Here is a 22,388-nt window from a genome sequence, read left to right as displayed (position 1 = left end):
GGGTAGCCAGATACAACTGAGATCTAATCTCTTTTCCTAACTATGATGCTTAATATCCATATGGATACCAGATCTAACATCCTGATTTTGAAATTCCTTCTGTACTCTTATGACCTTCCTCTATAGGCATTCGGCCACCCAAGTGCACGGCCAGACCATGGCTTGGAATGCGGCCAGCTCTAAGATTCTTGAACCCTTTCCTTGTACTGTAACTCTTTATCCTCCACCTTGCTTACATCTGCTGAATTCTTCCCTTTGCTGCTCTGACCAATCTTTCTCTATTTCTTCTTACTTTTAATTTTCTGACTTATGAAGTGCAAGAGGATCACTCAGAGAAGGAGTTTACAATGCAGACCTTTCTTTTTTTTTTTTTTTTTTAAGATTTTGTTTATTTATTCATGGGAGAAACACAGAGAGAGGCAGAGACATAGGCAGAGGGAGCCTGATGTGGGACTCGATCCCGGGACAGGATCATGACTTGAGCCAAAGGCTCAGGACACTGAGCCACCCGGGTGTCCCTAAAATGCAGATCTTGAGTCACCTTTTCTGCCACTCTAAGTCAGTCATTTTAACAAGCACGCGGACAGTTCTGGCACATTTGTCTCAGAAGGTACTTTGGGGAACGTTGGTCTAGATATCATCCAAAGAGGTGCCCAGCCCACTTGGCACTCCAATGCTGCTCCATAAGCCTTTTCAGCACACCCCAGCACCCTGCACTTCTGGCTCTAGGTTTAGCTCTTCTAGCTACACTCAGTGTCCAAGGAACAGCCCTGCACACAGTCTCTGATTTGCAGACACTTGGGTTCTATTTTGGTTCTGCCAATAGAAAACTCAGGGCAAATCTCTACCTTTGAAATCTGTGTCCTCACCTGTCAAATGAAGGGTTTGGACAACTTGATTGCCAAGCGTCCTTTGACTCTGACATTTGACAATTCCTGCCTCCACCGTTTTGTTCAGGCCATTATCACTGCCTGGAAATTCTCTGCTGAGAATTACCCATTGCTTTTTCTCTGACCTCTGATGTTGGTCTCTAGAAACCCTACACAGCCAATGAAGCTCTGGTCAAACACTAACTCTTTCATGATGCCTTTCTTGGCCTGCCATGCTCTCCCTGCACTCTCCTATAACTGCCATGTCCCCCTAAGTACAGACCCAGTCCCATAATTTCCTTCTGTCACAGATACTTGGTATACTTCTCCTCATAAGTGTATATGTTCCTTGATATCAGAAACTATGCTTAGTGCCACTGACAGTAATGGAAGTTTTATATTAAAGAGTGTAGAGGATAGTCTGCAATATTGGCTAAATGAGGAATGAGAGCATATCACGAGCCCTGCTGGCTTCTGCCATCTTTTCCCCTGGAAAAAGAGCATAACATGCCTGCATTGATTGACATCAGAGCTGTATGTACAGAAGTATGTTTCAGCTTGACAGATGACAGCTGGGTCCTGCTTACTGCTTGCTGAGCTGCTGAGAGCAAGACCTCATTTTCCTTTGCCTGTGCCTGGTGCTGATGATAAGGTTCTCAAGAGAGTAGACATCTCAGGCTGTGGCTTCCTCACCACTGTCACACTATCTGCTTGCACAATGGGAAATGTGTTTGGCCAACACACTTAGCATTTTAGCGTGTCCCAGGAATGAATGTCTCAGGGATGCTGAAATCAGGCCTATCTACTTGAACAAATGATCCCCATCCTAAACCCCACCTCCACCCCCACTTCCAGTTTCTACACTGAGGGACCTGGAAGGCTACATGGGTAAAAGATAGTCCGCAAGAGGTTCAAAGCTGGCAGGAAACAAAATATGCCTTAAACGCTGCCAACAATCCCCATCTATTCAGAAACTTGAGATTGGATTGCTCATACATTATTATTACACTACAGGGAGAGGTCATTTTCTGTAATATCGTTTGGAGCAGCAGTTCCCAATTTTTTGGTCTCAAGACCTATGAAACAATAACATAATCTAGACTAGCTATTTGATTTTTCATGTAACAGGTACATGTGAGATATATGTGTGTGTGTGTGTGTATCTCACATAATCTAGACTGAACTCCTTTATACTTAAAAAAATTATTAAGGACCTTTGGGAGTATACCCCCAGACACCCCCTTTTGGAACTGATAAAAGAGTGTTGGGAAGCCTCCGAGGTCCTTAGGCCACATGCTGGGAAGCTCTGACCTGCCCTGACAAACAAACTGGCAGACTGTTAACTTTGCAAATCCCTATAGCTTATGAACCTTTAAGGCTGAAGGTAAACGGTATAAGTTTAATTCACAAAATATTATTGCACAAAGATGCTAAAATAACTATAGATTTTAAAATGACCATAGGGACGCCAGGGTGGCTCAGTGGTTGAACACCTGTCTTCAGCTCAGGTGAAGGGATCAGAGTCCTGGGATCATCTCCCATAACCCCCACCCCCACCCCCCTCCCCCACCCTCCCGGGAGCCTACTTCTCCCTCTGCCTGTGTCTCTTAGGAATAAATAAATAAAATCTTTAAAAAAATTAAAACACAATAAAAAATGATTGTAGAAGTAACTGGAAACAGGATATATGTGTAAATACAATGCTTGGTACTTGATAGGTTATAAATTGACTTTGGCTTTATATTAAATCCATTCCCTTTCCCTCATCAACAGCAGACACATGAAAGAAGAGATTTGTCTGTAGGAATCTCCAAGGTGATTTATTTATACTGTGTCCCCAGGCCTGATGCAGTCCCTGGCTAGCAGGCTAGCCTGCATGACCCCTCCTGTCCATCCTCCAGCTTCCTGTCTCTGCCCTCTGCCCCTGGGGCTACCCTGCCCTGTGATGCCTGGTGGGGTTTTGCCAGTGGGAGCCCCAACAGGGAACAGGTAAAAGGGAAGGGAATGAGGCGAGGATATCCATTCCTTGGGTCAGCCCTGGGAGGTCATGCTGGGCTGGCTATGTCCCCTTTTAAAAGATAACAGCTTCCCTGTGGTAGCCCTCTGTGCCTCCATCCTGTCGGTTCTAACAACCTATTTCTCTTTCATCTTCTGGACCCCAGAGTGACCCCACAGAGCCAGGCCCTCTGGCTCTCCTATACTCCACCTACACCTTTGTAAGCCATCTCTTTGTACAGAAAGCTCCCTTGAATTATTCTATGTGGAGGGAGCCATCAGTTTCCTGATAATACTTGATCAATACACATTAATAGCTACCCATTGATTATTGAAAAAATGCAAAATCTGCTTCTCTTCAGTCATTCATATTTTAAAACTCTTCTTTAGGTAACTCTTCACTGTTTTTTTTTTTTTTTTTTCCTCTCTTTTTAAAAAGATTTTATTTATTTATTTATTTTAGAGAGAGTGAGCAGGGAGAAGCAGAGGTAGAGGGAGAGAATCCCCAGCAGACTGCCACTGAGTGCAGAGCCTGATGTGACACTCAAACTCATGACCCTGAGATCAGGGCCCCGAGCCAAACCAAAAGTTGGAAGCTTAACCAGCTGAACCCCCCAGATACCCCTGCTTCTCTTTCTATTTTAGACCAGGGCCATTGTTGCGCACAATCCAGCTCTATCTCTTTCCTTCTTACTGTCCTTCTGATTACACCAACTGTCTTCCCAAACATCAGTCCCTGCCTAATTCAAAAGATCGAGACTATTAAATTCAGGAGGTGACTTTAGAAGGTATCCCAGGCCCAGAAGCCACATTACTGAACACTTTGTGGCTGGTTGTGAAGCCTCACCATCTTCATGGATGTTATGTTGGAGTCCAATTCAGTCTGAACCAGGAGTCTGCGAGGTGAAGTGATCTGTCACTACTAATCAAGTGAGGCTAGAAGTGAGAGCGAGCTGCAGAGCTCAGTGACAGCTCCATGCACAGGAGGATACCCTGGAACTGGGCGTGGGCTCCTGGGGCTGAGCCCTTCCTTGTGTAGCTGCTGGGGTCCCACTCTGGTGTGGGGACCAGCTGCAGGGCGGGCAGGCTCATGCCCCCTCTCCGAGGCCTGGAAACCACGAGCTACCCTGCTAGTTGAAGGGTCTGGGCCTTTCTTCCTAAATCCCCACTTCACAGCCTCCACCCCCAACTCCACAGACATTTTATGCAAAATCGGTACACTGGAGACAACATCCCTCTTGCTCCCCACTCCCCACCCCTTTTGCTTGGCAGAGGAGACAGTGGAAATCTGACTCCCCAGGCACAGCTTGCTCAACCCACAAAGCCTTCTTTGGTAGTGTGGCACCAGGCCTAGCCCCATTTCGCGACGTTCCCTCTCTGCTCTCACGTAGTCCATGAGAGGACTCTGGCAGCTTTGGTCAGGAGCTGTGACAACGGGACAGGACGCTGTCACCCTCCATAATTAGCCAGGCAGTGAGGCTGTTGTAATATCCCTGGTTGCCGGTGCTCTTGAACCTAATAAATTATTCACGCCACCGAAGTGTAATTGGCTGTCACATTCGAAATAGGTCATTCACACTCGGGCTGCTGGAGGTGAAGACTTCACAGCAACGGTAGCAAATCCACGTGCTTTGGTTTAAGCAAATCTCCAGAGAAAGTGGCTGCTCCAAGCAATCCCCCATTAAATAGCTTTCATCGGATCCTGGTTATGTTTTCATTAGCGGCAGCAGGCCGAGGCTGGAACAGCTGTCTGCTGGCAGGCTTCCATGTAGGGGGTGGGGGGTGGGGGGATGGAAGGCTTTGTTCAGCCTCTTCCATCACTGACCCTTCCTCTACGAGTCTCAAAGGGCTCCCTGAGGAAGAAAAATGTGAACATCTGCTCTCGTTTGTTCTTTGCACCCAAGACAGTGGCCAAGTCAGTATGAGGATGGAACCACTGGGCACCGGCAGGTTTTAGAAGCGTGAGTGTACACAGGCTTCTCTGAGAAGTGCCTCTCAGCCCTGGGCACCACGTTCAAAGAGGAATTCAAGGTCAACAGCTGTGGCCGCGTGTCCCTGCGTTTCACATCCTAATCCACAGACGTTCGACCCTCTTCACTGCTCAGAATACACTTGCCCTCTTGTCGGCAAAGATGTATTATTCAACTCAAGTGCCTGCTGGAATACAAATATTTGACTGGCTATTTTAGTGTTTGGAGAGTTACGTGTTAATATGTTCTTTTAATGGGTTTTGAGGATACCCAAGATTATCTTACAGGAGGAAGAGCAGTTTTCCCCAGGATTAGAATAAAGAATAGTGGTTGAAGACATAGCTTGAGGGATTTGTGTTAAAATAAAAGTGAATGAGCTGATTGCTAGCTCTTGATGTTAAATGGATGTGGAACAGAAAAGCTGATAAATCTACTTGGGGAAGGGAAAGATGGGAAGCAGTTTAGCAAGTGGACTGACCCTTTGCCTGCCTTTTGTTAGGAAGATAAATCGAAAACCTCTGTAGGTCTCTTCCAGTGGAGATTCTATGAGTGTACAGCCTTGGAGCCAAAGGGCAAGAAATGCAAGAATTTTCACTTGGTGAGCATAGCACCCAATGCAGGAGGCCACGTGAAGATGGAGAGCCATGGATGCTCTTCCACGACTATCAGATTTATCACAATGGTTCTGCCAAAGATATCAAGCTCTCTTCTTCAAATGGGCACCTTCAAGAAGCCTGCCCTGCTCATCCAGTCCTTCCCCTCTGCTCTTTCTCTTAATCTCCCTTTAGTGTTCATAAACATTAGGGAACAGCCCACATAAGTCATACAGCCCAGTCTCCATCAGCTAGTGATGAATCTATGAGCAATTTTCACTTGTGTACATGCTGCTCGATCATCAACCGTGCCACAGATGTTTCCTAAGTGCCCACTGTTGTGCGTGCTTGGAGTGGGACTCCATGAAGTCAGCCACTGTGTATATCTAGACTGTAAACAGAACTGTCCCAAACTGGACTCCTGATTACCCGTCATGGCCATACTCGGCCCCACCTCCAAGCCCTCTCCTCCAGTAGCCCTCCACATCTCAGAAAAGAACCACATCATCCTTCCAGATGCTTAGGCCAAAGCCTTGGAGTTATCCTTGGCAACTCCTCCCTACCCTTACTTCCGGAATTACTCAGTGTCAGGCCTAGGAAGGGCCTCATCAGCTCTCTCCTGGAATATGGCAAGTCCCCCAAGTGGCCTCCTGGCCTTTGTGCTCCACACCCTCATCTTCACTTTCAAGACAACAGTCAGAAGGATCCTTTAGAAAGGCAAATCAGATTATGTCACTGTGCTCCACACCTACCAGGGTCTTCCCATCTCCCATAGAGCAGAAACTCAAATCTTTCCAATGGCCTGTAAGGCTTTATAAGAGCTGGACCTCCCCTGAAACCTCTCAGATCTCATCTTCCCCTGCTCTCTGTTTGCACACACTGTGCTACAGCCACACAGGCCTCTGGCTCTTCCTGGAACATTCTTCCCCAGGAGTCCAGGTCAGATCTACATTTTCACCAAGCATTTGGGTATTTATCAGCAAAGCCTTCCCTGGCCATTGTGCTCTATCTTTCTCATCCTGCGCTTAAATTTTCTCCATAATGCTTCTTTCCATCTGACACATCTTATTCTTACTTTTTCTACTTTATATACCCCTCCACTGCAATATAACTTCACAAGGGGAGGGGCTTTGTCATAGTCACTACTCATCCCAGGGGCTGCATAGAACCAAAGCTAGCACATGGTAGACATTCATTAAGTATTCTTTTTCTTTTTTTTTCTTAAGATTTTATTTATTTACTTGAGAGAGAGCAAGAGAGCAAGAGAAAAAGCAGGCAGAGGTAGAGGGAGAAGCAGGCTCCCCAATGAGTAGGGATCTCAATATAGTGCAGGGTTTGATCCCAGGACCCTGGGATCATGATCTGAGCTGGAGGTAGAAGCTTAACCGAGTGAGCCACCCAGGAGATCCCAATAAGTATTCTTTAAATGAATGATAAAGTAAATCCTATATCCCTAAATAGTTCATAAGCTTCTGAGGTGGCTGCCTCTTCTGATTATGCTACTCCTTTCTAGAGGAGCTGCAATAGGTGCTCATCTCAAAACATGCAGAGATTCTAAAAACTGATTCCCAACCAGGCATAAATTGGTAAGAATTCCCATACCTAACTCTTACACATCCTGTTATGAAGAACACAGTCTTTCTAAGACTATCAGAAACGCCCAGCCATGGTCAGCATGAGCTCCCTGGAGCCACTTCTTTCTCTCCTGGAAATTCAGTTCCCTACTGTTACATTTATGTGGTTCAAGAAAAAGCAACTCTTCTGCAGACTTTCAGCAATGGCCTGGTACTTCTTCTTCTTCTTTTTTTTTTTTTTTTTAAATTTATGATAGTCACACAGAGAGAGAGAGAGAGAGAGGCAGAGACACAGGCAGAGGAAGAAGCAGGCTCCATGCACTGGGAGCCCGACGTGGGATTCGATCCCGGGTCTCCAGGACCACACCCCGGGCCAAAGGCAGGCACCAAAACACTGCGCCACCCAGGGATCCCTGGCCTGGTACTTCTTGTTTTGTGTTTGTTTGAGTGTAGCTATTCTTAGCTCTTTTTTTTTTTTTTTAAATGTGAAGATATATGTGTATGTCGTAAAATACACATACGATTTACCATCTTCATAATTCTTAAGTATATAGTTCAGTAGCGTTAAATACATTCACGCTGTTCTGTCCCCTACCTCCAGAGCTTTTTCATCTTGCAAAACTGAAACTCTCTACCCTTAAACAACAGCTCCTATTTCCTCCTCTTCCCAACCCTCAGCAACCACCCTTCTGTTTTCTGTTTCCATAATCTGAGTACTTTAGATACTTCATATAGTATTTTAGATACTTCATACTAATTTTATTTGTTTTTTGTTTTATTTGTTTTTTGTAACTGGCTTCTTCCACTGAGTTTAATGACCACAGATTTCCCCCATGTTACAGCAAGTGTCAGAATTTCCTTCCTTTTTATGGCTGAATAATATTCCAATCATAGGTATGGACCACATTTTGCTTGCCTCTTTTGACTATTGTGAATACTGCTGCTATAAGCCTGGGTGTACAAATATCTCTTCAAGACCCTGATTTCAGTTCTTTCGAGTATATACCCAGATGTGGAATTTCTGGATCATATGGCAGTGATATTTTTAACTTTTTGAGGAACTGTCATAATGTTTTCCATAGCAGCTGCACCATTTTACATTCTCACCAATCATGGACAATGTTTCTCTGACTCTTTTTAACAACAAGATATTTTCCCCTCCAGAAAGTTAAAACTACTCAAAGATTCCCAATAGAGCTAAACATTCCTGCTATTTCTAATGCTTGGCAACCAGGAGCCAAGTGGCCCCCACTAAATGTGCATAAGTGTGTGCAGCAGTGCCTTTCACTCATTCCTGCATGCCTGTTTTGAAAAAGGCTTCCTTGCCCTTGAATTAACATGCAGGCTAAGTGGACACACAGTAGCCTGCATTACAGACAAAGGGCAGTGGGAAAGAGCCAGCTCTGTTTTGGGCATGATCTAAGCTCTGCTAATCCCAAGTAATCTCATGCAAAAGTAATGTATTTCCATTTGTGGTTTCTTTAGATGATTCCCCCTAAAGCCCGGCACTGTCACCCCATGGTGAATCGGGAGACTTGGGGTGATATGTGTGGAAGAGCCAAGAAGAGGACTGGAATCATGCTCACACGTCAGTGGTTCCTTACCAGGAGTTTCCAAGGGCCTCGGACCTGGCACACATGTGAACCAAAATTGTCAATGGGAAGGAAAATCCCTTGAGGTGATGAAGAGGTGTAGGTGGAAAGGACTCTGGACACTACCCTCCCCTAGTGCTTTCTTTTACCTCCTTCATTGGTGGGCTGGGTGAACACATCCCTAGTCTCACTGTGTCTCCCCACTAAGTGATGTTGTCTTCTCTCCTCCCCATCCCAGGGCACTCTGTCTTTGGTTTTGCTTGGACTGCAGATTTTTCACCATCCTTCCAGTTGGTATTACAGAGCAGTGTCATATGGTGACATGTATTCTCTTAAAAAGAATATTTAAAACAACAATAAGGGGATAAATCTCCTCTTAAGTGGGGATTTAAAAATGATAAGACCTTCCCAGTAGATGTGAAAAGGGGAAGAGCTGGAGACACGAAACTCTCAATGGTCTCAAGAGGCAAATGATTTGGAATTTGATAAAGTAGGCCAGGGGTCAGCAGACTTTTTCTATAAAGAGCCAGATAGCAAATATTTTAGGCTTTGTGAACCAAGAGGCAAAAACAAGGAAATTATATAAATACTTCCATATCATGAGAGAAAATAAAATTTCACATATTTTTATTGACAAAATTCAAAATATAATTGGGCACTTTCTCCTTTTTTGGTAATGCTGGCCTGCTTAGGAGACAATGGAATTCTTTTTCTTTGGGCTAACATTTTGCATAATTGAAGTCAAGGTTTACTTTTCTCCATCATTAAGTCAATTGCAAATGTTCATCTGTAAAGACCATTCTTACCTTTCAGGCTGTGAACAAAAACAGGCAGTGGGCTGAGATTGGCCCTGGGGCCATGGTTTGCCAACTCCTGACTAGGTCAAGAGGGGGCAGAGAGCCACTGACTCACTATATGCCATTCTCAGCAGTGCCCAGTAGGTTGTAAGGCATAGGCACCTGTCTTTTTGGAGTACCATCCATGTTAAGAGGAGATGCTAGGGTTTTTTCCATCCTCTGCTCTGTAGCTTGCGTTGTAAATAACCAGAGGTTATGTTGTCTTTTCTCAGACAGAGGGCAATGCTCCTGACCCACGATCAGCTGTGTCTCCAGGAGTGGGGAGGATTTGGTTGATCCATTGCTAGTGAACCCTACTACAGCTGGTACAATTTCTGACCTACAGGACCAGTTTTGTGCACTGGTCATAACTTTCATGGAGCTCCAACAAAATTTGTTGATTAGTTCATAGCAGGTTGATCCTATTAACTTGTTCTCTGCCCCATGCAGAAATATTATTAAGCAGCTGAGGTAATATTTGTCCTCATGTACATGCGTGTGCACATTAGTATATTTACAAACAAATATACACAAACAGATCACCACAATTTCATCCAGTAGGTTTTATCATAGAAAATATTTTAAACAATGGAAGTAAAAACCATCAAAATACTACGAGAGGGGATGTTTTTAGAAGCTTCATTTAAAATCTTAATTGTTATCCTAAAATACTGTAACTTGTATATGATTCAAATTTCAATGGGTGTTATCTTTAAATTAGAATTTTTTTTAAAGGCTTTATTCACCTATTCATGAGAGACAGAGAGAGACAGAAACAGAGAGAGAAGCAGAGACACAGGCAGAGGGAGAAGCAGGCTCCATGCAGAAAGCCTGACGCGGGACTCGATCCCGGGTCTCCAGGATCATGCCCTGGGCCGAACGCAGGTGCTAAACTGTTGAGCCACCCAGGGATCCCATAAATTAGAAATGTTTTAACAAATATAGAAAGCCTAGACTTTCTCAGATTATTGAGATGGGGAGGCAGCAACTGTAGTATGTTTATTGCAAGTAAATATTTACCCAGGAAATAGGGACTGTAGGTCGTTAAAGATACTGTTAGAGATATGATTCCTGACCTCCAGAATTCCAGACCAAGGCCAGGGGACTCTCCACAAGAAAAGTGCCCTGGCATGTATACTGTTTAATACTCAGATAATTTTCAGAGGGAGACCATATTGGCTAACAATAAAATATGGGTAGAAAATCACACACCTATTTTGTGCCAAATGATGGGGTTATTCTGAGCTCTCCTTTGGTCACATAGTGGAGATCAGATAGCAGCCAGGCTTGTTTATTCATGAGCCAGATGCACCTTTATATTCCCAGGAAAGCATTTGAAATGAGCAGTCTAAATAACTCTGCTCTCCTCAGTTTGTGTCTTTGTTGATCACAGGCCAAGAGTAGGAGAGAGGAATTATATAGACTTGGGAGACTGGGGCAGCTGAGAAAATCAGTTCCATAATAACTGACATTTACATAATAGGCCCTTAATGGTTTTTCATTACCTCATACATTATCTCTTTAACTGCACAGCAATTTTCTCAGGAGGTGACCACCACCACCACCATGACTACCATCATCATCACCAAGATTACCACCATCATCACCAAGACCATGGCAACCACCACCATAACCACCATAATCATCACTACCACTATGACCACCATTATTATCATCATCACTGCTACCATGACCACTATCACCCCCAGATGACACCATCATCATCACTATCATCATTGCCATCATCATCACCACCCCAAAATCATTATCACCATTATCATCACCCCCACCCCTCACCCCCATGGAAGAAGGAAAATGAAGCTTCTGAAGGGTTAGGTAACTTTCCTAACATCAAGATACTAGTAAATTGAAATAGGTCTGTTTTGAGTCTGAATATTGTGCTCTTTCTTATGCTACCTTTCCTCAGTTTGGAAGTCTGAATGGTAACTATCAAAGATTTAGAAACAATGGTGGCTCTAGAGTTTTTCTAAGGAAAGTATTATAGCAACATGGTCAAAAGGGGTTATAGCAAAAGGGGTTTGGCTCTCTGCTAGAAGATGTTTGCAAAGCAAGATATAACTTTATATACAGAGTGTAGATCATTTGAAATAGCTATGTTTTCTGGAAAAGCTTTTTTATCATGCTTTTTATTAAGATTTAAAATTCTAACTTATGTTTCAGTTTTTAGGGGTACTAATGGAGATTAATTGGGGGCTGAAGCATGCCCCACCTCAAAGACATCCTTAGTACCCCTCAGTATGTAAACCAGAAGTTGAAGGAGAAGAGTTTGTTTTTCCAAATATTTCAGTCATATCATTAACCTGAAAGTAGGTATAAGTGCCTTCCACCAATTATATCTGCATATTTGATTCTCTGACATACTTTTCTTCACATACCATTTAATCAGTTTGTTGTGCTGATATAAATAGGAAAAAAAAATCCCACCGTAGAAAATATTTTCATATTTGCTCCTTCTCAGAGTTTCCTAAATGGCAATTTATAGAAGAAGAAATTATATTCAACCCCTCAGCCAGCTGACTCCATTAGTGATCTGAAAGTCAAGGTACTTTCTTCCTGTTTCTTTGCTGGTTGCATCTTACTTTGAATGGATGGCTTCATATGAAGTCTGAAGCCAGGGGGAGGAGGGTCCAGCTGGTTTTCCCTGGTTGCTGTTTGGTATAATATAAATATTTAAATTTTTAACCCCTAGTGATCCAAAGACTAAGAAGGAAAACATTGCAATGAAAAAGACAGCACCATAATCTCATTACTTTTCAGAAGGCAACAATTTGTTCTTTCTTCTCTTTCTTTTACTTAAAAATTTTTCCTAGGGCTATGCCTCATTATACAGCTGAAGATGACATACCAGATCTTTTTCTCTGTTTGTCAGGTTATTTATTACTGACAATCTTTACAAAGTTGACACAGTGGTTTTTTTTCTCTCTCAAATTGTTTCCATCATTGATCTTTACAGGTCTTCTGCCTGAAGCATTTATTTGTACAGTGAGGTAAAGCACAAAAAAGTGTAAGATGTGGAAAGTCCACGTGAGAGTGATGGTACTATAAATTATTATTAAATTGCCTTCTGGAGTAAAACTAACCATTATACTCGCCCTTTGCTATCCTAGTATAGGTCAAAATCTTCCTCTTAAAAATATCTAAAAATGATCAAGTAGATTGTTCTTTTTGGAAGGGAAATTCTAGATGCCCAATGAGATACATTCTGTCTACACAGCACAAAGTGGTTTTTCAGCTTTAATGACCTGGTGTGTCTACCAATGAGGATCAAACACTCTAGCTTATCATCAGATCCCTCCCTCATTCCAGGGTGGACACATACTATAGAATCATCACCCTCCCAGTCAGCCAGGTTCATCCACATCTCAGGCTCCCCAGAAGCCAGCCCCCAGGATAGCGTAGAACATACTGAGTGTGTCCAATATCCCACTAGCACTGGGGTGCCTGGGTGGCTCAGTCGGTTAAGCATCTTCCTTCGAGTCAGGTCATGATCTCAGGGTCACAGGATTTTGAGCACCACGTTGGGCTCCCTGCTCAGCGAGGAGTCTGCTTCTCCCTCTCCCTCTGTGCTGTCTTAAATAAATAAAATCTTAAAAAAAAAAAAAAAATCCTACCAGCACCTGCATTTTTGGTTTCACTTTCTTTTCTCCATTTCACATGCTAGGACCAGTCACTATGTTTTTTTTTCCTTCCTCTCTAACTCTTTATCCTTCTGGTAGTTGAAATAGTCATTTCAATTTGACTCAGCCAATACCTTTTCCTTCTCTAAAACCTCTTCTGAAAGCTACTAAATCACAAACATCTTTGTTCAACATCACAGCTGTTTGGCAAACAATCAATAGGCAAAATTTAGCCATCCAAAAATAAATGAGAAGTTGAATAAGCTGACGCTTGCCAAGCACAATAAACCATGTGAGGGAGAGTTAACTGGAGAAACCACATCTCTGATACATATGCTGACTTGAGTAAGTGTAGGGACTTCCATCAAGGAGGGAGGGCAATTCTATCACATTTTGTTTCTCTATTTTGGTCATAACAACTACACATTTCTTCTACTTAAAAACTTTTTTTTTTTTTTTTTTTTTTTTTTTTTTTTTTTTTTTTTTTTGCCACACATACAGTGGGCACGGTTATACTTTTAGTCCTCATGTCCTATGAAAGATATACTTGAGTGTGTCTTATACTACTCCTAAAAAGACTTGGCTGGCTGCTCATAAAGATATTAGATAAGCATTTAAAATGTTTTATTTGTTAGTGGGCCCCTTTGGCTTTGGCCTGATCTAAATAGGTCACTCTGAGGTTACACTCGGAGGCTATTAACTGGGGGGCGGGGTGGACTCGTAGTTAAAACAGCCTACATAGCTTTAGTGCAATATGCTATTTTAGTTTATGCCCCTGAAATGACACCATCTTTTTGGCACCAGTCAAAGAAAGCTTCCTAGATATCTATGGGAAGGGAATGTTTTGCAATAATCCAAGACATAGGTCGCAGAAGCATGAATTACTGTGGGGAGGTCTGTGTCTGCTCCATAACCTGTGACAAATAAAATAGAGAAAACAACTTTCAAGCAAAGCATTTATCCAGGACTCCAAAGGTTGAAACCTGATCTAAGCAATCTTGGCAAATCACGAAAGCAGAGTGACCAATTGTTTTCAACTCAGGAAACTAGGGCAACCTTTTCCTGTCCATTTTCCAATCCTATTACTTGGGTCTACTTGAGAACTCTAGATATAGATTTTTGGAGAAAGGTTCAACATAGCTAATTATATTTATATGATATATACATATTATATAAATTATTATACCAATTATTATATTTATATGATATGAGTATGGCATAGTCAAATAAAAAGCTCCAACCTAACCAAGATGCATATATTTTTATGTTCTATCTATTTTTTAAAAATATTTTATTTATTTATTTATTTATTTATTTGCCCCTCCCCCCATTCAGGGAGGGGCAGAGGGATAAGCAGACTCCCTGCTGAGTGTAGAGCCTGATTTAGGCTTGACCCCAGGACCTCAAGATCATGACCTGACTCAAAGATAGCTGCTTAACCAACTGAACCACCGAGGCCCCCCTTGTTTTCTCTCTTAACATTTTTTCCATAGAGGATGTGACTTAACTTTTAGGATTTATTGGTTTTGTACCTATTGTTAATCTCTTCATCCTTTCTTCTTTCTTTTAATTTTGGAAAGGGCAAATATAATTCAGGAAACAATGTCAAAATGTGCAAGATTATAATAGAATGCATAATTGTTTGCGTATTGAAAAATATTTACCTTGGCTTCATAAGCAGTATAGACAGAAAGTGAGCATCTATTTTATGTATAGTTCTTCGGTTTTCTTTCTTTGACAAATCTTTTGCAGTTTTCTTACTCTCCTCAACTGAACTTCCTTTTTTAAGGGGAAACGTGCTAATTTACTTGGTGTGGGGAAATGAGAGAGGTTTGGTTCAAAGCGAGTGGTATTTTTTTCCTGAGTATCTACTGGTCTAAGGGCACTCCTGGTTGATTGCTCTCCCGTTAGCCAGTTCATCCACATCTTGGAGGGTTTCCTCCTTTGGGGAGGTTAAAACAGCTTGCATAGACGCAATGATGCCAGGACAGGAGAAGTGTTCTCATGCTTTGCTGCACTATATCAGCTCCAGAGAACATTTGAAGGTCCGGCAAAAGTTTTGCCATTTCCTGTGGCCTTTCCAGAAGCAAGGTCTTACAAAGCTCGTGAGTGTCCAGGGAATATAGGAGCCTGAGAAATACTCTGCACTCAGAACTTGTGGTGTATTATTATCCTAACCGTTGCACTTGACAGCAGATCACTGAGCAGGTCTGAAAATGGGGCAGTGACTTGTGGCTGCTTTACTGTGTGCCAAAGAGTCATTTTCAGCTGCTGAACCAGCGACCTACCGCCACCTGGGGAACTGTTTCCTCCCACAAACTGACCCTGCTCTGTTCCTGAAGGCTGGCTATGGGCCTCCGGTGCACATGACACTCTTTTATTATTCTGATCACCAGCATAATTGTTATAGTTATCCTTACTATTATTGTCCAAACCTGAGGTGCTCTGTGTGTGTGTGTGTGTGAGAGAGAGAGAGAGAGAGAGAGAGAGAGAGAGACAGAGAGACAGAGAGACAGAGAGTGAGAGATAGAAAGAGAGAAAGAGACAGAGAGAGAGAGGGGAAAAGAGAGAGGACAGAGAGCGGGGGAATAAATATTGGGGTTTCTGGACAGTAGGTGGATGGCTGCTTCTCTCTCTCACTAACCATTTGCAACTCTCCCCTAGAACAAATACAGAGTTACACACCAGTGCTTCTTAGTGAACCGTAACATTTTCTTTAACCACAGAAAACAATTGCTGAAACAAACAGAATCTCAGAAAGGCAGTTAAAAAATACTGTGGGCATGACTCATTTTTTTTCTCCCCAAATCTTTATGGGGTCCATAAATCTAAATGAACTTATATATACTTTTTTAAGCAAATGGATCTAAATTCTAAATTTGTGTTCCCTTAGGGGTAAAGGGTTCTTTAAAAATGTGTCCCTTGCAAGGAAATATGGTTGCCTTAGTAAAAAGCTCCTGGGCATTTTCCTTCCATTATGTTAGAGAAAATGCATTGTACCAAAAGCTTTCTGCTTTCCTAGGCATGGTAAGGGAGCCAATAGCATGCATGAAACATAGAGCAAGCATGAATTCCTCTGGGTAGATCTATGCCACTGTGCAGAGAAGATTAAGTAATAGAATGCTGGAATTTTAAAAAATAAAATCTTATAGAATTGTGTAATCAACCCTCTTGTTTTAGATGAAAGGTGAAGCCCAAGGAGATGACATGACTTGCCCAGACCCTACACCCATAAAATGGCAGGGGCTGTGCTCTGATCCAGCTGCTAGCAACTCGTCTGATGCGTTTTCATCATATCGTACCTCTGATCAGTTTTTAACGAAGCTGAAGTTCTGTAAATAAATCCAATTTTGAATATACTAGGTTAACCCACTCTGTAAAAAAATTCGTGGGCATCACTTTCTACTCCATAAACCCATTTTTGTTACTACGTAGTAGGAATTGGTATTGATTGAGTGCTTACTATGTTATAGGCACCATTCTAAGCCCTTCCCGGTAACAACATTTAATCTTCACACTGCCTGTGAGGTTTATACTCCATTTTATAAGTAAGCAAACTGAGGCACAGAATGATGAAGGAACCTGCTCACAATCACAGAGTGATTTAAGTGGCAAAGCTCAAGCAGTGTTGACTCTACTGCTGAAGCTCTTGACTGTCTACCCCTAACAGCACTTACTTCAATGAAGCACCAGCCAGACAAGTGCTCACAGAAAAGGGCAAACAGGAGCCTAACTCAGAGAACCAGATAAAAATACACTGGATATTGGGCTTATCAGGATTATTTCTCTCATCTTTGGGGATTAAGTTAAATGAGAAATTCAGTCCAGAAAGTATAAAGCATGGCACGTGTGGAGTGCGATGCAAATATTATGAATCTATTGTGAAGACAATCTGTACAGCCCAACGGGTATTACTGTCCCACTTCAGTGCTGAGAGAACAGAGCAAGTTAAGTAACTTGTATAAGTCACATAAGTAGTTCCAGGCAGACAAGAATTTGAATCTGAATCTTGTCTGACTCCCAACTTGACTCTTCACCATATCTAGTGAGATTGAAATAATCACCTTAATGATCAGGAATGCTCATGGGAGAGATCCTAGAATTTACCCAGCCCTGCTTTTCTGAGGTCTTACCTCTTCCTGGGGGTGAGGTCACACATCAAACATAGTGTGGAGCATTGGACTATAGATAGCGCTCTTCAGCACCATAGTCAGGCAGCAAAAGAATCCCTTTGGGGGAAAGAAAGGTGGTCTGGGTATTTTGGAGGTTGGGTGAAGAATCACCAGATTGTCCAATCTAGGCTTATCTTCCTAGCTGTGAACATTTTTTAAGTCCTGAGGGGGTAAATATCTAAGGTCAAACTTCAAGTGGCTCTAAATACCTGTCATCAAGGTCAAGCAACAGATTGAGAATTTGGCAAACACCCATGAAACTCAAGTAGGTATTCTTAAAACCAATCAGTTATGATAAAACTTCACATTATGAAGTTTTGAAATATTTCTGAGGCCAGAACAAAATAATATAAAGACATTGGAACATTGGTCATGGTTATACCCTAGATGGTTAGGTTGTGAAGGCATCTTATCATGCTATACTCTGTAATTTTTCTTCACTGGATTTGTATTATTTGAGTAGTCACTCAATTTAACTATTGCTCATTAAAAAAAAAATTACTCGATTGAGTTTTCAAAAACTTACTAGCTATGGTTTCTTGTGGAAATCAACCAAATTGATGAGGTCCCTGAGTCCAGATTACCATTTACTTAGACAACTTCAAGTTCTAGAAAAGCTCTCTTGCCTATGGTCCCTTTTCATTGACAGCATTTGCACAAGATATCTGTACATTACTAGATTAGCCATTGAAAATCACAACCCTACAGCCAAACCCTACCCTATAGATCTGCTTGTGCAAAATAAGTGAGAACCACATGGTGCCAGTGGGTATCAGAAGCTAGCATCCCAGCTGGAAGAAACAGAGAGGGCCTGGACATTGGGGTGCCAAACATATCCAAGGAAGATAAAAAGATCCAAAGGGAAAGGGAGAAGGGGAGAGGCAGCTAGTGCAGATAAAAGCAATATGGTATCATAGAGAACCATCCCTGGTCTGTTTGTCCAACTGCTACCCCAGCAGCTCTGCTGTGTGCCAAGCACCATGGCAGGCTTCCCTTAATGTGATAGAAAAGAGAGCACCAAAGAGGGACAAGGGGAATACTTTTGCACTAATTTCCTACCCTAAACTAAACATTTGTCTAGTCATGACTTAAAAAAAAAAAGATATTTGGAGGAACCATTCATTCCTTTGTCTCCCACTTTGCCTTCTAGTCCTTGGGGCTAGATTGATACCCACAACCACTGAGTGCTTTAAAGGTACCCAAGCTGGGCACAAGTTTCAAAGCTAAGTAAAGTAGACCAGAATGGTTCCTGCCAGAAAGATATTTACCTTCACCAAAAATATCATCCTCTTCCTCGCCCAGGAGCTCCTCCGGGTCCAGATACTGCATGTTGGAGAGGGCAGTCAGAGGGTGACAGCAGAGGTGCAGCAGTTCCCCACTGACAACAGTGCTCCCCGGGCAATTTCCTCTCCCCAGGGCCTCAGGTTGCAAAAGCCCTCAGGAAGGCAGCTTCCTCATCTGCATCTGCCCTCTGAAAGCAGCTTCATTCATACGAATAGGCTTTTGGAGAGTGCATTTCATGTGGGGTAATTCTCACCCCTGAGAAGAAAGAATTTTGGGGGTGAAAAGGGCTGCAGATCTGGCTGGACCTGAACACAGATACCACTTAAAGTCTGAGTGCAATGAATTCTTTCAAGGCCACAACTTTCATATTTTCTTAAAGAGGAAGGCGGGCTTTTAACTTTCTTATGAATTTGAACAGGATGGGTAATGTTGAAAGAGGGTGGGGGGGCAGTTCACATTTCTCTTATCTTGGTTTTGCTTCAACGATAATTTCTCCAAAAGCACAGCAAGCCACTATGCTGCATCAAAGAGGCATTTGGGGTGGGGTGGGGTGGGGACTGAGCTTCTATTTCACCCTGTAATAGTGGCCTTCTTTTTGCAAATATACTGCATTTGAGGATGCAGCTTTACCAATGTTTAAACAGAGTCTAGCGCATGTGTTGGTTCTTATTGGCTTAGTTCATCTATGGTTAAGCTGTAGATAACTTGTTTGGGTCAAACAGCTTCCATTTTTGCAATTTTGACTCCATCTGGGTCTTTGGACTATCACCAAAGTGGGAAGAAGAAAATGTGTAATGCCAAAGGCAGCTCCTCCCAGAGGAAGGAGTCACCAACCAGGGAACTTCCACAGCAGCATGGGGACTGGCATCCCCATAGGGAATGACCCCAAGTGCTCTAAGCTCCAGATAGCTGTTCAAACACCAATCTTTGAGTGATACTGCAGCTTCATCTGGGGGTTTCCCAGAGCCCTCGGTTGTGTTGTAAAGACCTCACAGGTGGTCAGAAGCTTCGAAAAGGCAAATAGTGATAATGGTGAAGAGCTGTTAGCCTCCAGTGTTGACTTCTGGCAACTTTATTAGTAGGTTTTTCGAAAATATATTTTTAATGGGCTTTATCTTTCAGAGCAGTTTTAGGTTCACAGCAAAATTCAGAGGAAGTAACAGTTTTCCCTTATACTCCCTGCCTGTACACACATATAGCTTCTCCCGTTAGTGCCAGCCCCAATCCCAGCATCCACCATCAGAGAGGTGTATTTATGACTAATGAACCTACGCTGGCACATCGCAACCACTCAGAGCTCAGAGTTTACTTTAGGGTTTGCCCTGCGTGTTGTGCACTCTGTGGATTTTGACAAATGGTTAATGACATGTATCCACCATTACGGTATTATATGAAGCAGTTTTGCTGCCCTAAAAACCCTCTGTGCTCTCTCTTCTTCCCTCCCTCCCACTCACTCCCTAGCAATGCTAATCTTTGAAACTATCTCCATAGTTTTGCCTTTTGCAGAATGTCATATAGTTGGAATAATACAGAATATAGACTTTTCAGATGGGTTTCTTTCACTTAGTAAGATACATTTACATGTCTTCTACATTTTTTCCTGGCCTTTTAGGTCATTTCTTTTTAGTATTGAATAATATTCCACTGTTTGTATGGACCACAGTTTCTCTATCCATTCACCCACTGTAGGATATCTCAGTTGCTTCCAGTTTGGGCAATTACAAATCAACCTGCCAGAAACATCTATGCACAGGCATTTGGGTGGACATAATTTTTAATTCCATTGGGTCAGTACCAGGAAGCACAACTGCTGGTTGGTGTGATAAGAATATGTTAAGTTTTGTAGGAAGCTGCCAAATTGTCTTCGAAAGTGGCTGTGCCATTTTGCATTCCCACCAGCAATGAATGAGATTCCTGTCGTCAGCCCAAGAAGAGGAACTGTCCAGTCCCAAAGGCCAATAGCGCCTCTCTTCCACTTGAGAAATATGGAGGGGCAGACAGATGGAGCTGACACCTCCTCTAGCTGTACTGCATCTCCCTTCTTTCTGACCCTCTACCACCATCCCCCACCCTGATTCCCACTCAAATGACTTTTCTGGTCAAGGGTTGTACTTAATTACTTCAATTAAATGAATAAAAAATGGATCTGAATTGTAAGATAGTGCAGCCACTATGGAATACAGTATGGGGATTCTTCAAAAAATTAAAAATAGAATTACCATATGATGTATCAATCCCAATTCTGGATATAGATCCAGAAGAATTGAAAACTGAATCTTGAATTGATACTTGCTCTGCTATGTTCACTGCAGCATTATTCATGATAGGCAAGATGTGGTAGCAAGCTCAATGTCCACCGGCAGATGAATGGATAAAGTATGATATCTATCTATCTATCTATCTATCTATCTATCTATCTATCCATCTATTTCTCCAGTCACATGGTACAACATGGATGAACCTTGAAGACATGATTCTAAATGATATAAGCCAATTGCAAAAAGACAAATACTGCATGATTCCTTTGTGATGTATCTAAAGTAATCAAATTTATAGAAACAAAAAAAAATGTGGTTGCCAGGCGCAAAGGGAAGTGGAAATGGGAGCTGCTGTTTGATGGGTATAGAGTCTCAGTCATGCAAATGAGAAAGATCCAGAGATCTACTGCAAAACAATGTGCACCCAGTCAACAGAGCTTAAAAATTGTTAAATTATGAGGGAAAACTTAGGTTATCTGTTTTTATCACACACACACACACACACACACACACACACACGGCCCAAATGCAGGAAATCTGGGTTGGCACTGGCTGGGAGGAACAGAGGGTATCAGTTTTGACTGTTACTACACTTCATATCCATTGTCCCCATGCCCTTTACACTTCACAGCTCAATCATGGACATGCTATTCCCTCACAGATGAAGCAATGGGACTCTGAGATCTTAAATACCTCTCCTAAGAGCACATAGCTGGCAAGTGGCCCATTTGACTAGCTCCAGAGCTCACCCTGTTACCTCTCATCTAAATAGCTTTATGGGTGACTGCAGATGATCTGGGTCACCACAGCATCCCACTGGCTCCTGGGATCTGTACCACTTCCATCTCCTCCCATCTCAGAGTCACCAGGTACCATGTTAACCCTGGGGCTCCCAGCCTTTCCATACCAGCAGGTTAGCATGATACCTCTAGGCCTATTTTCTTTCTTTCTTTTTTTAAAAAAATTATTTATTTGACAGAGAGAGAGAGAAAGAGAAAACATAAGCAGGGGGATTTGCAAGCAAAGGGAGAGAAAGAAGTAGGCCCCCTCAGAGCAGAACCCTGAGATCATGATCCAAGTTGAGGGCAGACGCTTAACAAACTGAGCCACCCAGGTGCCCCTCTATGCCTATTTTTTTATATCTTCCTGTTATGAGCTTAATTGTGTCTCCCCGCATCCTACCTCATTTCATATGTTGAGGTTCTAACCCCAACACCTGAGAATGTGATGTTGTTTGGAATTAGGGTCATTGCAGATGTAACTGGTTATGAACAGGGTGGGCCTTTAATTCCAATATGAATTGTCCTTATAGAAAGGGGAATTGGCACAGAGACACACACACACACAGGGAGAACACCATGTGAAGATGAAGGCAGAAATCTTAAAGCCAAGGAATGCCAAAGACTGTCAACAAACCACAGAAGCAATGGAAGAGGCATGAAACATATTCCCCTCACCTCCTTCAGAAGGAACCAACCCTGCTGACACCTTAGACTTCTAGCCTCAAGAACTTAGAGATGACAAATTTTGGTTATTGAAGGCATCCAGTTTAGGGTCCTTTGTTATAGCAGCCTTAACAAACTAATACACTTCCTTATTTGGTCTGT

General features: G+C 42.5%; 1 protein-coding gene across 8 annotated transcripts in view; it reads right to left on the bottom strand.

The window, feature by feature from the left end:
* Nucleotides 1–22,388, bottom strand: part of RIPOR2 (RHO family interacting cell polarization regulator 2) — a 221,588-nt gene that overhangs the window by 95,550 nt on the left and 103,650 nt on the right. For 2 of the 8 annotated variants that reach the window (XM_072729015.1, XM_072729020.1), the window contains exons 1-2: nucleotides 18,508–18,860; nucleotides 17,201–17,296 (exon numbers count right to left, since the gene is read on the bottom strand). The exons of 3 other annotated variants lie outside the window; for them this stretch is intronic. Coding sequence is in view for 3 of the 5 variants with exons in the window: in XM_072729013.1 (XP_072585114.1) it covers nucleotides 18,508–18,568 (61 nt within the window). In the remaining 2 variants the exon portion in view is untranslated. Of the gene's footprint in view, nucleotides 1–17,200; nucleotides 17,297–18,507; nucleotides 18,893–22,388 lie in introns of those variants that run through there. 3 more of the 8 variants (XM_072729013.1, XM_072729018.1, XM_072729011.1) reach the window with 3 other exon arrangements.

The sequence above is a fragment of the Vulpes vulpes genome, chromosome 12, assembly GCF_048418805.1.
Source record: "Vulpes vulpes isolate BD-2025 chromosome 12, VulVul3, whole genome shotgun sequence".
Taxonomy (NCBI): Eukaryota; Metazoa; Chordata; class Mammalia; order Carnivora; family Canidae; genus Vulpes; species Vulpes vulpes.
Note: the sequence above shows the minus strand (reverse complement) of the source record. Positions and strands in the feature narration are given on the sequence as shown.